Genomic DNA, 14335 nt, shown 5'->3' with positions numbered 1-14335 from the left:
CTTGTCGAAGATCACCCCCATTTGCCTTGATAATCTCTTACCAGTTTGATTTTGAAATTCAACAGTCTTTGCATTTACGGCTTTGGCGGGTAGCCAGTTCCATGGGTTTATAAGCCTGTCTGTGAAAAAGCATCTGTTCTCAGTCCTACAATGTTGCTCGTTGAGTTTGAAACCGTTGCTCCTTGCTTGTTACATTTGATCATGTGAAGAAATTTTTTGTATCAACATCTACTAAATTGTTCAGTACTGTATATTAAAAGTTTCAATGAGATCTGGCCTGGTTTGCAGTGTTGGTAGCTTTGTGGCCCTCAACCGTTCCTGATATGAGAGTTGACTTAGCTCTGGAATGATTTTGGTTGCCCGGTGTTGCACTTTCTCTAGAGCAGCCATGTCCTTCAGAAGATGGGATCGCCATGCTTGGATACAGTAATCCAAATGGGGTCGCACCAGAGATTTGTACATTTGAATCACCACCTTATTTTCCTTAAGTCAAAGGTATACTTGATTATTCCAAGGTTAGCCTTTTTGACTGCTGCTCCTACCTGTTGTGTAACATTCAGGGAGTGGTGGATTTTGACTCCAAGGTCCTTTTCTTCATCAATCTGCTGTAATGGAATGTTATTTATTTGGTAGTGGCAGCATGAGTTGCTGTGCCCCACATGAAAGTTCTTGCATTTGTCAGTATTAAAAAGCATTTGCCAGTCTTCTAACCATTTGTAGAGTTAATATAGATCTCTTTGTAGGGCTCCAATATCATTATTATTTCCCACTTTACCATAAATCTTTGTATCATCTACAACTTTGATGATGTGGTTTGTAATATTCTCATTTGTCATTGATGTAAATGACTCATTTAGTACGCCCCTTTGTTTTCTTTGTTTCAGTCATTGTTTTATCCATTCCAGTATTCTACCATTTATTCCATGAACCTGTAATTTCCTTGCCAGTCTTTCATGTGGTACCTTATCAACGACTTTAGCAAAATCCATGTATACTACATCCACCGGAAGGCTTTTGTCTGTGTAGCCGGTTATTGTTTCCAAAAACGTTAGCAGGTTTGTAAGGCAGGATCTGTTTTTAACAAACCCATGTTGTGTTGATTTCACAAGATTGTTCACTGAAAGATAGTGAGTGATTCCCTCCCATATGATTCGCTTCATTAGCTTGCATATGTAGCTCCATTAGATGTAGCTTGCAGTTGTGTGATGATCTTCCTTCTGTGTTCAAAATTTGCAATGATTATTTGTTCCATATTTGCTTCCAGCCTACCTAAGCTCACAACATTTGATATACAGTATGTACTTAAGTCTTCCTCATTGCCTATCAGTTTCTCTAACAGTGCCGTAATGAGTTCCTGGTCATTCTTGTCCTCTACTTTTGCAAGGTGTCTTATAATGAGGTTGTTTTTTTGACTATGTCTATCCATGGTTTCAGGATATGATAATACTTGTAAAGGGTTTTATGATAATAAAAAGACCTAGCCTATGGAACTCACTTCCTAATGAATTAAAAAGCTGCCCAACCTATGCCTTATTAAAAAGTAAAGCCAAAAATTACCTAATTTCATCCTCATAGTTTCCTACCTTGTGCTTCAAACTTGCACTGTATCTTGTGCTATCCACTCCACTTCCCCAATATTAGTGTTCAAGACATGCAACTTCACCATTGTAATCCCTGCCATCAACATTACTGTATATACATTACATACGTTAGATAAAACATCTAAATTATTGGGACCATCTCAAAGCTCTCAAAATGTACTCTCTTGAAAGGAGATGAGAAAGGTATCAAATTATATATATGTACATGGAAGATACTGGATGGTCAGGTCAGGTCCCAAATTTGCACAGTATAATAACCACATACTAGAGCAAAAGATATGGAAGGCAATATAGAATAGAACCAGTGAGGAGTAATGATGCCATTGGCACCATCAGAGAACACTATCTGAATATCAGAGGTCCACAGCTGTTCAACACTCTCTCAGCAATCATTATAAATATTGCCAGAACAAAGAAAGATGTATATTCAAGAGGAACTTAGACAAAGTTCTTGCAAGAGGTGTTGAACCAACTAGGCTGTAGTGGACATGTGGGTCTGCAGGCTGTTCCAGGCAACAGCCTGTTGGATTAAGTTATCACAAATTGAGCCTGGCCTCTAGCTGGGCTCAGGAAGTAGAAGAACTCCCAAGATCCTTTCCAGGTATATCATAGTTATTATGTTGAATGCAAATTTTGCTACACTGTACTTATTAATAATTATCTGTTAGATTAAGGACCTGCCCAAAAAGTGTGGCTGTGCAAGAATGTAAAAACACCAATGTTATGTACCCTCATAAATCCAATGTACCTTCTTGTATATATAAAAAAAATAAGTTAAATATCATACTGATATCACACTCTTGCTGTTAGTGGGAAAATTACAAAGACCAGAACACACATTTGTCACAAAGTTTCTTTAGGACCTATTGTTTTTAATTATGTTTAATGTGCATGAAAAACAGCAGTGCTGACATAATATCTATGTAAATTAATTAAATATGAGAAGAAACGTGTTCAAAATGTGTTTTATGTTTCAGAAATGGTTAGAAGTCAAAAGGTGCAAAAAGGCTCCAGCTTGCGAGTTGTGTAACTACCAGTTTCACAGACACAAGAAGTTTAGAGTAAGCAAACAGTTTTTTAATTCTGGCAGATATTATTTGTATCCAATTTTAACTTGACAGGTGATGAATACTACTGCCATATTTCTGTATACCTAATTATATGGCCTGTTGTAGTATGACATACTGTACATGGTTTGACCAAACTTGATTGGCTCATCTTTCTTTTACAGTATATTCTTCAAGTATTTACTAATTTATTCTCTCCTATTGTTGTTAAAATGTTCAGTTCCTATGCAGGGTGAGATGCTGAGGCTAATTTCCTTACACCTAATGCGACTGTTCTCCTTGAAGTAAATAGACACCTGAAAGTTAGGCAGCTTTTAGGTTACATCCTTTGGAACGACTCACTGGTCGAGGGCAGTGGTTCCCAAACTTTTTTCTAAGGGAATAAACATTTGGAATAAACATTTTCTTGCACCACACCAAATTTTCCATTGATAAGAGATACAGTACATTAAAAACAAAAAACAACTTTTAGTGCTTCATTCATAACATAGAACACAACTGTTTTATAATATGATCACAGGACATCCAAAAAGTGTAAAACAATGCAGTTACATAAAAACATGATTGGTTCCTAAAATATACCTTGTTACCTCGTGTGGCAGAGCCCACACGAGGTATCGGGATTCTCGATCTTGTACTAACATCAGAAGAGGGCATGATAGATCAAATTCAGGTAAGGGAAACATTTTGTGTGATCACCATATTATAAGATGGATTACAAATATAGAAACCCACATAAAGGTCCATGATAAGGACTTTCTAGATTATTCTTCTCGGAGACTTTCAAGGAATGAGAGAGGAACTGCAGAACATCTCCTGGAGGAAGCTGATAAGTGAAATGGGGAAATTTTAAAAAGGTCATCATCACTGAACTCTTTCAAAAATGTGTGCCAAAAAAGGAGAAAGAAAAGAAAAGGGCAGCAAACTCTTTGAATTAATACTTTTAATCAGTGTTCACATTGGCCTGCGGGCCACTCCAAGCAACAGCCTGGTGGACCGAGCTCTCACAAGTCAAGCCTGGCCTCGGGCTGAGCTTGGGGAGTAGAAGAACTCCCAAAATCCCATCAAGCAGGTATCATTTTATCTATTAGCATCCCATTACCCCACACAAATGTTTGAAGGAGGTGAAGAGAACGAATTAAGGGATACTGTGTACTCATAACATGGGACATAATTGGGAAGAGCATAGACAAACTAAAAAGACTCAAAATCTAAAGCCCCAGTTGTGGATGGCATTCAATCTAATTTTGTCAAGGAACTGGCAGATGCTCTATGCCTATCACTGAAACTCCTTTTCAGAAAATCTCTGGACGAAGGGATAGTTTACCTATATTGGACGTATGCAATGTCCCCCCCCCCCCACTTCATTTTCAAAAAAGGCAGAAAGAGCTCGGCAGAAAATTACTTGCCGATCATCTTGACCTCACGTCTGCAGGTTCATGGAGATAGTCTTAAGGCAGGGAATCATTCACCATCTTAAAGTGAAATTCACCTAGTAAAATCAACACAACATAAGTTCTGCTTTACAAACCTGCTCACATTTTTTGAAATGGTAACTAGCTATTCAGACAAAGTCCTTCCAGTAGATGTAGTTTACATGGACTTTTCTAAAGCTTTTGATAAGGTACCACATGAAAGACTAGCAAAGAAATTACAGGCACATGGAATAAATGGTAGAATACTAGACTGAATAAAACAATAGTTAAAACAAAGAACTGGAGAAGGTAAGTAATTGATCTAGGAGCAGCTCAATAAGTTAAGAGACTTCATATCCCTGATAACTGAATTCTAAGGGCACCAAATGAAAAACAAATATCTTTTTATATTCCTTGAGTGCGACTCAACAAAAGCAGAAATGCTCTGCAAATAAAGGGTCTCAAACTATGGAATAACCTCCCTATTGACATTAAAGAATGCTCTTCTTTCAACCAATTTAAAAAAAAAAAAAAAAAAAAAAAAAAACTGAGTTACCTAATTGTATGTAACCAATCTTACTCACCTCTTCACATCCATCTGTCAACCTGTGTTTGCTGTTATGGCCATCATTAATAACTAAACCTGTACTACTGTCAATAACTGCCTTATTACAATTTAACATTTTGTTATATCATCTGTTTAATCTCTTCTTCAATTTAAAATTAATTACTATGTACTGTTGCAAAGTTTACAATTTTCAAATATCTTGTAATAATCCTCTCACATTGTTCAATTAAAATTCTCTCCATCAGCTCATAAATATTATATTACAGTATCTCATGTACATTTAAGAATGGCCCCATTAAGCTTATATATTGTTTTCTTAATTTTTGTTATGCACAAACACACTGTGTATTAGTGGTTTTAGTCATTGTGCTTATGTTACTTATAAATCCTCCACTGTTCATTTACCTGAATTTACTTGAGGGCCACTAATACAAGTGGCCTCGATGAGGACAATAAGCATGCATCATTTATGTCATTTGATATATGTACTGTTGCCTAAACATATATCATATATACAGTATCTGCATATTCCTAAATACAAATCTGAAACTCTTCCTTGACAGATGTAATAGAATCCATAATCACAACACAAGAAATAAATATCTCTGATACCCCCTGAGTCAAACTAAATCTGTGTAAACACTATGCAAATAAAAAGACCTAGTCTATGGAATTCACTCCCTAATGAATTAAAAAGTGTCCAACATATGCCTTATTCAAAAGTAAAACCAAAAAGTATTTAATTTCATCCACATAGTTTCCTGCCTAGTGCTTCAAACTCACACTGTATCTTGTGCTACCCACTCCTCCAATATATGTGCTTAAGCCATACACCTTGACCATTGTAATCACTGCTATCATCTTATTTCATGATTGTTGTGTTGAATGCAAATTTTACTACAATGTGTCTAGAATTAATCCTCAAATTATGCTACAATGTACATGTTGACAATTCTCGAATTTTACAGTAATGTACCTATTAATTTTCTTCAAATTTTCTATGTATGTTACATTTTTCATATTTTTCTACAAATTACTGGGTACCTACTTAAAATTATCTGTTAGATTAAGGACCTGCCCGAAACACTATGCGTGCTAGTGGCTTTGCAAGAATGTGAAAACATCAATCCTATGTTCTCTCATAAACCCAATGTACCTTCTTGTATATATAAATAAATAAATAAATGAACATTATTATTATTTTAATTATTACTATTATTCACTGATTTGAATTAAGAAATTGTGTGATTGAAATGCAATTAAAATGTAAATATGAAAAAAGACAGATACAGTAATTTTGTATCTATGTGTTAAAAGTTCAGTTGAAATGCAAATGTGGTATTTATGAGAACAAAATTTCTCATTAAATTATTCTGTATTGTTCATTAATTAAATGAATTATTCTCATTGTTCTTTAATTAAATGAAATGGACAGCATGCATTCTTACTCAACTTGTACTTCCACAGCTACACCACTGGCAGCTGCCGTCTTGCTCAAGAGCTGACAAAATTCTTCATTCTATTTTCTTGGTGTGCCTGATCATCATGGCTGCCTGTGCGACCATCACAATTATATGCTTCAAACAGGTAAGTGTACATTTGCCTTCACCTCTAAGGCAAGTTTTTATGAGCATAATATAGTACAGTATTATAATATGCCATTCAATAAGGTGATCTAAATTATTGTGTTCTCTTCCCAATGAAGTTATGAGTTGCACAACATATACAATATTCCAAAGTCCTGTAAAGAAGCATCAAGTGGTCTCGGTGTAGTCCTTCACTCTATTGTTATTCTCATTTCGTATTCTAGAGCCTCAAATCATATTTTCCTTGTGCCGCCATAATATTGCAGATCCTCATCATGCTAATTCACGTATTTCTATCTAAACTGTAACATCTAACATCAAAATAATTTTCACGTTATTACCAACTTCCCTTACTACTAATTTTATATGCTGTAATTATTATCTAAATTTGAACATCAGTTTTCCCCAATATAATTACTAAAATATTATAAAAATATTTCAGTAGGAAAGAGAGAGTGTGGATGATTCAGATGGTTTTTGGGATAATATTCATGTTAAATATTGTAAGCACACGTATTTGAATTGTATCATTGACAACTACATATCTTCGATATTGTGCCTGTGACTTTTAAAGCTTCAAGTTGGTAAACATCATAGGGATAAAATTCAATAATAATTATAATACTATAATAATAATAATAATAATAATAATAATATTTTTTGTTTAATAGAAGTGTACATACATATAATACATGAACAGTGGAAAATAAATAGGTAACAGTGCAAATTTAGTACAGTAATTAATGTTCTCAATAACGGCAAACACAGGTTGACATGTAGATGAGAAGAGGTGAGTAAGTGCATTACATAGTTAATTAGGTAGTTCTTGTTTTTTAAACTGGTTGAGAGAATTACAGCTTTTAATTACATCAGGAAGGTCATTTCACAGTTTAGGACCCTTGGTTTACAGAGCATTTCTACTTTGCTTAAGTGGCACTCTTGGAATATAAAAAAAACCAGCATTGAATGTAATGAAATGACAAATGTCTGGGTGAGCTCAAGTGGCTCCCTGAAGCTCAAATCAGAACGACCATGGATGAGCCAGGGAAACCAGCCACCAGACTGGAAACAGGTGGAGAATCTACCGAAGGGGGGAGATCGAACCCATCACTCCTGAAATTGCCCACTCTCATACAACCTGATGAAGACGAGGAGAGGAGGCCAGCCCAGAAATGCCCAACCCACAGAAGGGAGGAGGATAGGCTGCATAAAAAGACTTAAAAAGCCCCATGAATCGTGGGACCAGGCGCTGGCAAACTCCGCCAGCCTCTCTCCCCACAGCCCCGCCAAGGGGTGAACCATGAAGAGGCTGCTATGAACCCCATAAACCAGACAGCTGAATGGAGTAAACACAGTGCAGCCCAAGTAAAGAGCCAGCTGAAGCAATCATTAGAGGGCCAGCCACTGGCTACAAAGGTGGCTTACCTTGTGGTGCTTCCGGGGCTTAGTGTCCCCGCGGCCCGGTCGTCGACCAGGCCTCCTGGTTGCTGGACTGGTCAACCAGGCTGTTGGATGTGGCTGCTCTCAGCCTGACGTACGAATCACAGCCTGGTTGATCAGGTATCCTTTGAAGGTGCTTATCCAATTCTCTCTTGAACACTGTGAGGTTGAGGCTTACCTCAACCAACAGCACTGATGCTTGAACTTTTGAGTACAATAGCTCCTTGTGGTAATATATTGTTGTACCTCTACCTCTCTGGTTAGGTCTGCAGTTGTAGATAGGTGAATAATTGGGAATGTTCTATAGTTGGGTTGTCATTATTCAACCAGGTCTTAGTAAGAACAAAAAAGAAAGTCATTGTTTAAAGCTTGTAGTAAGGCACCAACATCATCATGTTGTTTGCTTAGAGATCTTACAATAAATTTAATTATAGACATATTATAGTTACAGTATTTGATAATACTGCACATTATTGGCAAAGTTTGCTATATAATACAGCAAACTCAATTTTTGCTACCAATGTAGTTTTAAAAATTCTTACTTTATCTGTTAAACTACAGACCTGCCTGAAATATGTGTACTAGTGGTTTTGCAAGAATATTAGAACACCAATGTTATGTGCTCTCACAACCCAATGTAACTTCTTTCTAATAAGTAAATAAATACAAATAAACAAACACTTGCAGTTATCATTGTAGTTTACTTTATAGTATATAAAACTGAACTGCAATTCTAATCGTGACCTTAACTGCTTCCTAGAGACCTTTACCAGAGCCTATGGGCACCACACTAGAAACGAATATCTATTGTAAAATATATTAAAAAGTAAAACCTTATTTGCAAACAAACGTAAAGTTTTATTCAAAAGTAAACCCAAAAAGAACCTAATTTCATCCTCAGAGTTTCCTGCCTTGTGCTTCAAACTTACACTCTATCTTGTGCTACCCACTTCCCTAATATTAGTACTTAACACTTTCGCGCTCTCGGCGCTCAAAAAAAAAACAATACCCCAGATGCTTTCGGCACTTCGTGCGCCTACGCGGTTAAGACCGAAAAAGTGTACACTCTTTTGACTGTCCTGACAATAATTGAAGGCGCACGTATTTAAATTTGGTATCACTGTGTTCGCAATGAAATTGTCTATAAGAGCATACCTATAAAATGCCGCCCAAGCGTAACGAGTATCAACACCAAATAAAAAACTATGCAGATCACTCGCCGAGAGCGCCAAACAGCAACAAAATGTTTCCACTCTCTTAATGGTTGCGAAGCCTACAGTTATCCTACATCGCTAATTTTGGTATCATTGGAATCGCAATAAAATTCTCTACACGGACATATGCATATGAATGTTTAATATAGGTAATTGCCCACCCGCAAGAGTGTGTGAAGTGGAGAGTAGTTAGCTGCGAGCGCACTGGCGAAAACACGGGGGGTAATCATGCTTGGAAAGTTTATACATTTATACGTTTCCTGACCCTACTTTTCAATGTACGTATTTCTTTTTTATACCAATGTGTTCGCAATAAAATTTTCTATAAGATGAAATGTATAACATTTGTACAAAGCATGTGTAAGAGAAGCGCTAAATATAGAACCACGTCGCTCAGTATGCGTTCGCGGCAGAAACGAACGCATTGTTTTCGTTCGTTTGATGTTTGTCATGTTTATACTTGTTGAAACATTTTATAATTTGTATGACAGTGATCGCAGTAAAATTCCCTACACAGACATATACATAACACATACAAATATTTCCCACGTGTTGGATATATCAACGGCTAAAGGGAACCCACTGCCACACGACCGCCACACCCAGAGCCACACCCTCCACACCCCCAAACATACTTTGTGTTTTTTTTTTTTACTCATAGAAGTTTGTGATATAATATTCATTCTGGTACCAAAAAATTCGCAAATAAATTCTCTACAAAACGTATATAATCTGAGAGTATCCCCATCCATTTCGGTTAAAAATGGAATTTATAGAAATATTTTTTCGATGGACGAGAAAAGTAGGCTGTTATGCGGAATCGTAAGAAAAAACGGCGACGAGTTATCTCTAATCTAAAGCGCGAAAGTGTTAAGACATACATCTTCACCTGTGTAATCATCTCTGTCAATTTATATTGCCGTTATATGTTGATATACAATTTTGCTATGATGTATCTTTTCATCTTAGCTGATCTGTTAGATTAAAGATCTGCCCAATATGCTGTACATGTTAGTGGCATTGCAAGGATGTAAAAATACAAATATTATATAATCTCACAAACCCATTGTACCTTCTTGTAAATAAATAAATAAATAAATAAATAAATAAATTGTATTTTATATTCCAAGAGTATGACTTAACCACATCAGAAATTCCATGTAATTCAAGGATCCAAAATTGTGAAATGACCTCTCAAATGAGATTAGGACCGTACTTCTTACAACTAGTTTCAAAGAAAAACGTAGACATACCCAGTTAATATTATGCAACCAATTTTACTCACATTTCCTCATCCTACATTTTTCCATGATTTACCTGAGGGCCACTAACCCTAGTAGCTTCGACGAGGACAAGAAGCTAGCGGCTTGTCAAAGGTCCCCCCCATTATGACTTAATGATCATTTTCAGGTATATTTTAAAACTTGACACAGTTTTGGCAGTTATGGCTTTGGCAGGTAGGCTGTTCCATAGGTTGATAACCGTGTGGGTGAAAAACCATATCCTGTTCTCAGTCCTACATTATGACTTGTTGAGTTTAAAACCATTGCTCCTTGTTTGTGTTTCATTTGATCTTCTGAAGAAAATGTCTGGATCAACGTTCTCTTAACTTGTTCTGTATTTTAAAAGTTTCAATGAGATCTGCTGTGTCATGCCTGGTTTGCAGTAGTGTTAGTCCTGTGGCCTTCAAGCATTCCTGATATGAGAGATGACTTGGCTCTGAAGTGACTTTTGTTGCCCGGTCTGTAAGTTAAATCATATTATCATTATCTCGATAATGGTATTTCTTAGGCATCCCAAGATATTCTCATGGCTTCATATTGTTCCTTCTCCAACTTGTTTAGTGTACCCTTACCAAAACAAGAAATGACAGGTAAAGCATAATCAATCGGAGATCTCACAGTATGCCATGTGATTACCATTGGAATGTGAAATGTAAAAGATGATTAATATTTGTGTACTATATTGGTTTGTGAGCCCCTTGAGGGACCTTATTTAGACAAGGGTAGAAATATCCTAAGTTATTTTATCCTTTTGAGATGTATTTCATTTTCTCAATAAACTTACTTGAACAGAACAGTGTTGCACCTTCTCCAGAACAGCTATGTCCTTCTGAAAATGAGGTCTTCATGCTTGGATAAAGTAATCCAAATGGGGGCACAACAGAGATTTATACAGTTGAACCTTTACCTTCTTTTCCTTGAAGTCAAAAGTACATTTGATTATCCCAAGAGTTTGATTAGCTTTTCTGACTGCTGCACCCACCTGTTGTGCAACTTTGAATGAGTGGTGGATTTTAACTCCAAGGTCCTTATCTTCCCAATCTGCTGTAATGTAATGCAATTAATTTAGTAGTCTTGGTGTGGCGTACATGTCAACTTGTGTCTCGCTGTTATTATATGGTGCTACATAGTCTTTCCCAGCTTGGTGTTTTCTTGGTGCCTTCACCTTAAAATTGTAAATCATATGGTAAATCTCTTTAACAATTCAAATATATAACTTTAATTGTTTAGTATTAATTATTACCCGCATTAAACTTACAAATAAATTATATAATTATATTTTACTATTCCCAAGGCACTGCATATTAGTTGCTTTATGTAACTTGCATTGTGTACCTGTCACTACAGTGTATCATGTTCCAGTGTATGTATTTTATATAAATAAAACTGATTAATATTATTATTATTATTATTATTAAAACACTGCAGTGAATCAGTTATCACTTATGTGCGCATCATGGCAATAGAGAATACTTCTGGTTCTTCTCTACCAGAGAGAGATTATGCATTGCTGGTCTCTTAGCCTCATTGAATGGAGACATCCATATTGCATGGAAACTTGTCATCTTCTGAGCTGTGGAGGAGAGGGGGGACGACTGCCACATGCGAAAGCAGGCAGTATCGTATTACTCGTATAACAAAATTGTCCAATCGCATACAACACAAACCTCCCATGCACAGTATGAAAAAGGGTCACATTAAACTACAATACTCATATGTAGGCGATGAGTCACAGTAACGTGGCTAAAGTATGTTGACCAGACCCCACACTAGAAGGTGAAGGGACGACGGCGTTTCGGTCCGTCCTGGACCATTCTCAAGTCGATTGTCGACTTGAGAATGGTCCAGGACGGACCGAAACGTCGTCGTCCCTTCACCTTCTAGTGTGTGGTCTGGTCATCAATCTACAATACTCACTGACAATAAAATTAAAAAATACAATAAATGGAAATTAATACAAATTAAATGCCATTCATCACATATGGTAACACATAAGGTGAACCATAATGTATTTATGCATGCATTTATGCTTGCTTGTTTTGTATTTCAGGATCGTGTTCTTCCTAAGAAAATTGATGATGCAGAGCTCACAAAATCTGAAGTTGTGACCTTAACATGTGGAGTCTTGTTCTTTGTTGCATTCTTTGTGGCTATGTATGTTGAGGTTAAAGCACGTAATACACTTTATAGGCTGTTTACACGCTTCCTTTATTTAAATCAAACATGGCACATAGCTGAATATGATAGACGAAAAGACTCGCAGTTTGGTCATGCCCCGGTTTAGCCATAAATTTAAGAGTCGTTACATATTTTTGATGTATTTGTTACATGACATTCTAGTGTTTTGTAGACGAGTGAATGAGACCTGGTATTTTGGTTACTTAAATATCATATTAATGCTTTTTTACACATAATCTGTACTTCATTGCATTTCATGCTCTTTGTATTTAGTAACTATTTCATAAGAGAAAGATAATAGTTCAAATTCTTCTCCTTAATGTCCAGAGTGGAAGGAAATAAATGATACCATAATGGGATAATGTTCTCACATAAACTTTTAGGATTAAATAAAACACTTATCAACTGGAAAAAACACGATTATAGTCAGTGATAGTGTGTGTGTGTGCGCGTGTTTGTGTGTGAAAGAATCATTTATACCATAGGATAATAATAATTAGTAAGTTCCCCTGATTTATACATATATTTTGTCTCGCTATAAAGTTGACCATTTCACTAAATATTATTGCCCACATTTATTAACTTGTGCAAGCTTTATATTAGGAATCACATAAATAATAATAATAGTATAAGTTTGGACTATTTGTCATGTGAACAAAAAATATCAGACAATCAAATTGCTTACTTACGGTCTTATTGCTCAGTCAGTGGGACTGTTTTTATTAAATGCTATGATATTGAGCAACATTAATTATGGCTTCATAATTTGGACGCTAAACATTTATACATGTATTAACTTTTTAATACTAGTAGATCAAAATTCATTATTGAAAGAATTTAATTAACAAATTACATTGCTGTTTTTGAGTAGGTTTACAGCAAGTGGCTCTGTAAGCATCTGTAAAACTGCTACTTTATTTTTATGTTGTAAGGAAAGTTTAATAAATATTCTGGTTATTGGGAAAATGGTTGATCATGTGGGTGCAGAATTACAATAGAAAGTACACGAGTTAGTAATTGTGTTCTATCCATGTATTATAACAAATTTTTTGTCCTCAATATGTACATACAGATATGCAAATTGTTTGTTCATATAGCTGTAATATGCAAGTTAATGTGCATTTAAGGTAACTCTAGGAGGGATTAAGCTTTTACTGAACAAAACAAGACTTGTTTCTAGCAAACTACCAGGCTAATAGTACACACAGGGTTACTTCTTTAGCCTGATACACCAGGGTAATTACATTTAAATTCAGTGAGAATTTGAGATTATTTTCATTACTGCACTGTAGCTTAGGGATAAATGACAGACTGCTGAAAGAAAATATGGACGTTTGAAAGAGAAATAAGTGGTGGATTAATCACCTCCGAACCTTTTAGTAAAATCACATGACGATTTGCATATACAAACAAGGCATGAACGAACGTGATATCTCTGTTGTGAAGGGCTAATGTTGCCTTGCAAAGCAATTTACTCATTGTATGAGTAGTCACACTATATTGTATCTGAAAACTGAAGTACATATTCATATAACTTGAACATCTGCTTCAGTATAGCTTTAGTGATTTTTGTTAAGGCTGGAGATCCCTGATCCAGTTGTTGATATGTACAGTTTTATATCTAAAGTTTGCTCATGAAACAGCTGTTATATTAGACTCCTCTACATACATCTTTACTGCTTTGGATAGCTAATTATTAGTGTTATGATTTTCTGTGCTCTTGAGCATATTACCACTTCAGTCTGGGTGCATTAACACTGCTAATATTTACCTAGTCACTGTCATAAGAAAGTGAACTACTTCACTTTGAGGGTAAAGTGTACTTAATGAAGAGCAGACTTTGCTGAGTGCACACTGCATCAGCAGGTACTGGCTATATATGGTATGAATATTTCTGTTTGTAACACTTTTTTCCATATACTGTACATATAAGAAGAAAGCTATTTTCTTTTCCTAAAAGTTTGAAATAAATTTCAAATTTCA

General features: G+C 35.8%; 1 protein-coding gene across 1 annotated transcript in view; it reads left to right on the top strand.

The window, feature by feature from the left end:
- Window positions 1-14335, top strand: part of LOC138349874 (E3 ubiquitin-protein ligase MARCHF8-like) — a 21184-nt gene extending 6849 nt beyond the window's left edge. The window contains exons 3-5 of the mRNA XM_069335042.1: window positions 2579-2662; window positions 6119-6238; window positions 12225-14335. Coding sequence (XP_069191143.1) covers window positions 2579-2662; window positions 6119-6238; window positions 12225-12458 — 438 coding nt within the window. The 3' untranslated portion in view covers window positions 12459-14335. The remainder of the gene's footprint in view (window positions 1-2578; window positions 2663-6118; window positions 6239-12224) is intronic.

The sequence above is a fragment of the Procambarus clarkii genome, chromosome 32 (assembly GCF_040958095.1).
Source record: "Procambarus clarkii isolate CNS0578487 chromosome 32, FALCON_Pclarkii_2.0, whole genome shotgun sequence".
Taxonomy (NCBI): domain Eukaryota; kingdom Metazoa; phylum Arthropoda; class Malacostraca; order Decapoda; family Cambaridae; genus Procambarus; species Procambarus clarkii.
The sequence above is the reverse complement of the archived record's forward strand: the minus strand, read 5'-3'. Positions and strand labels throughout refer to the sequence as shown.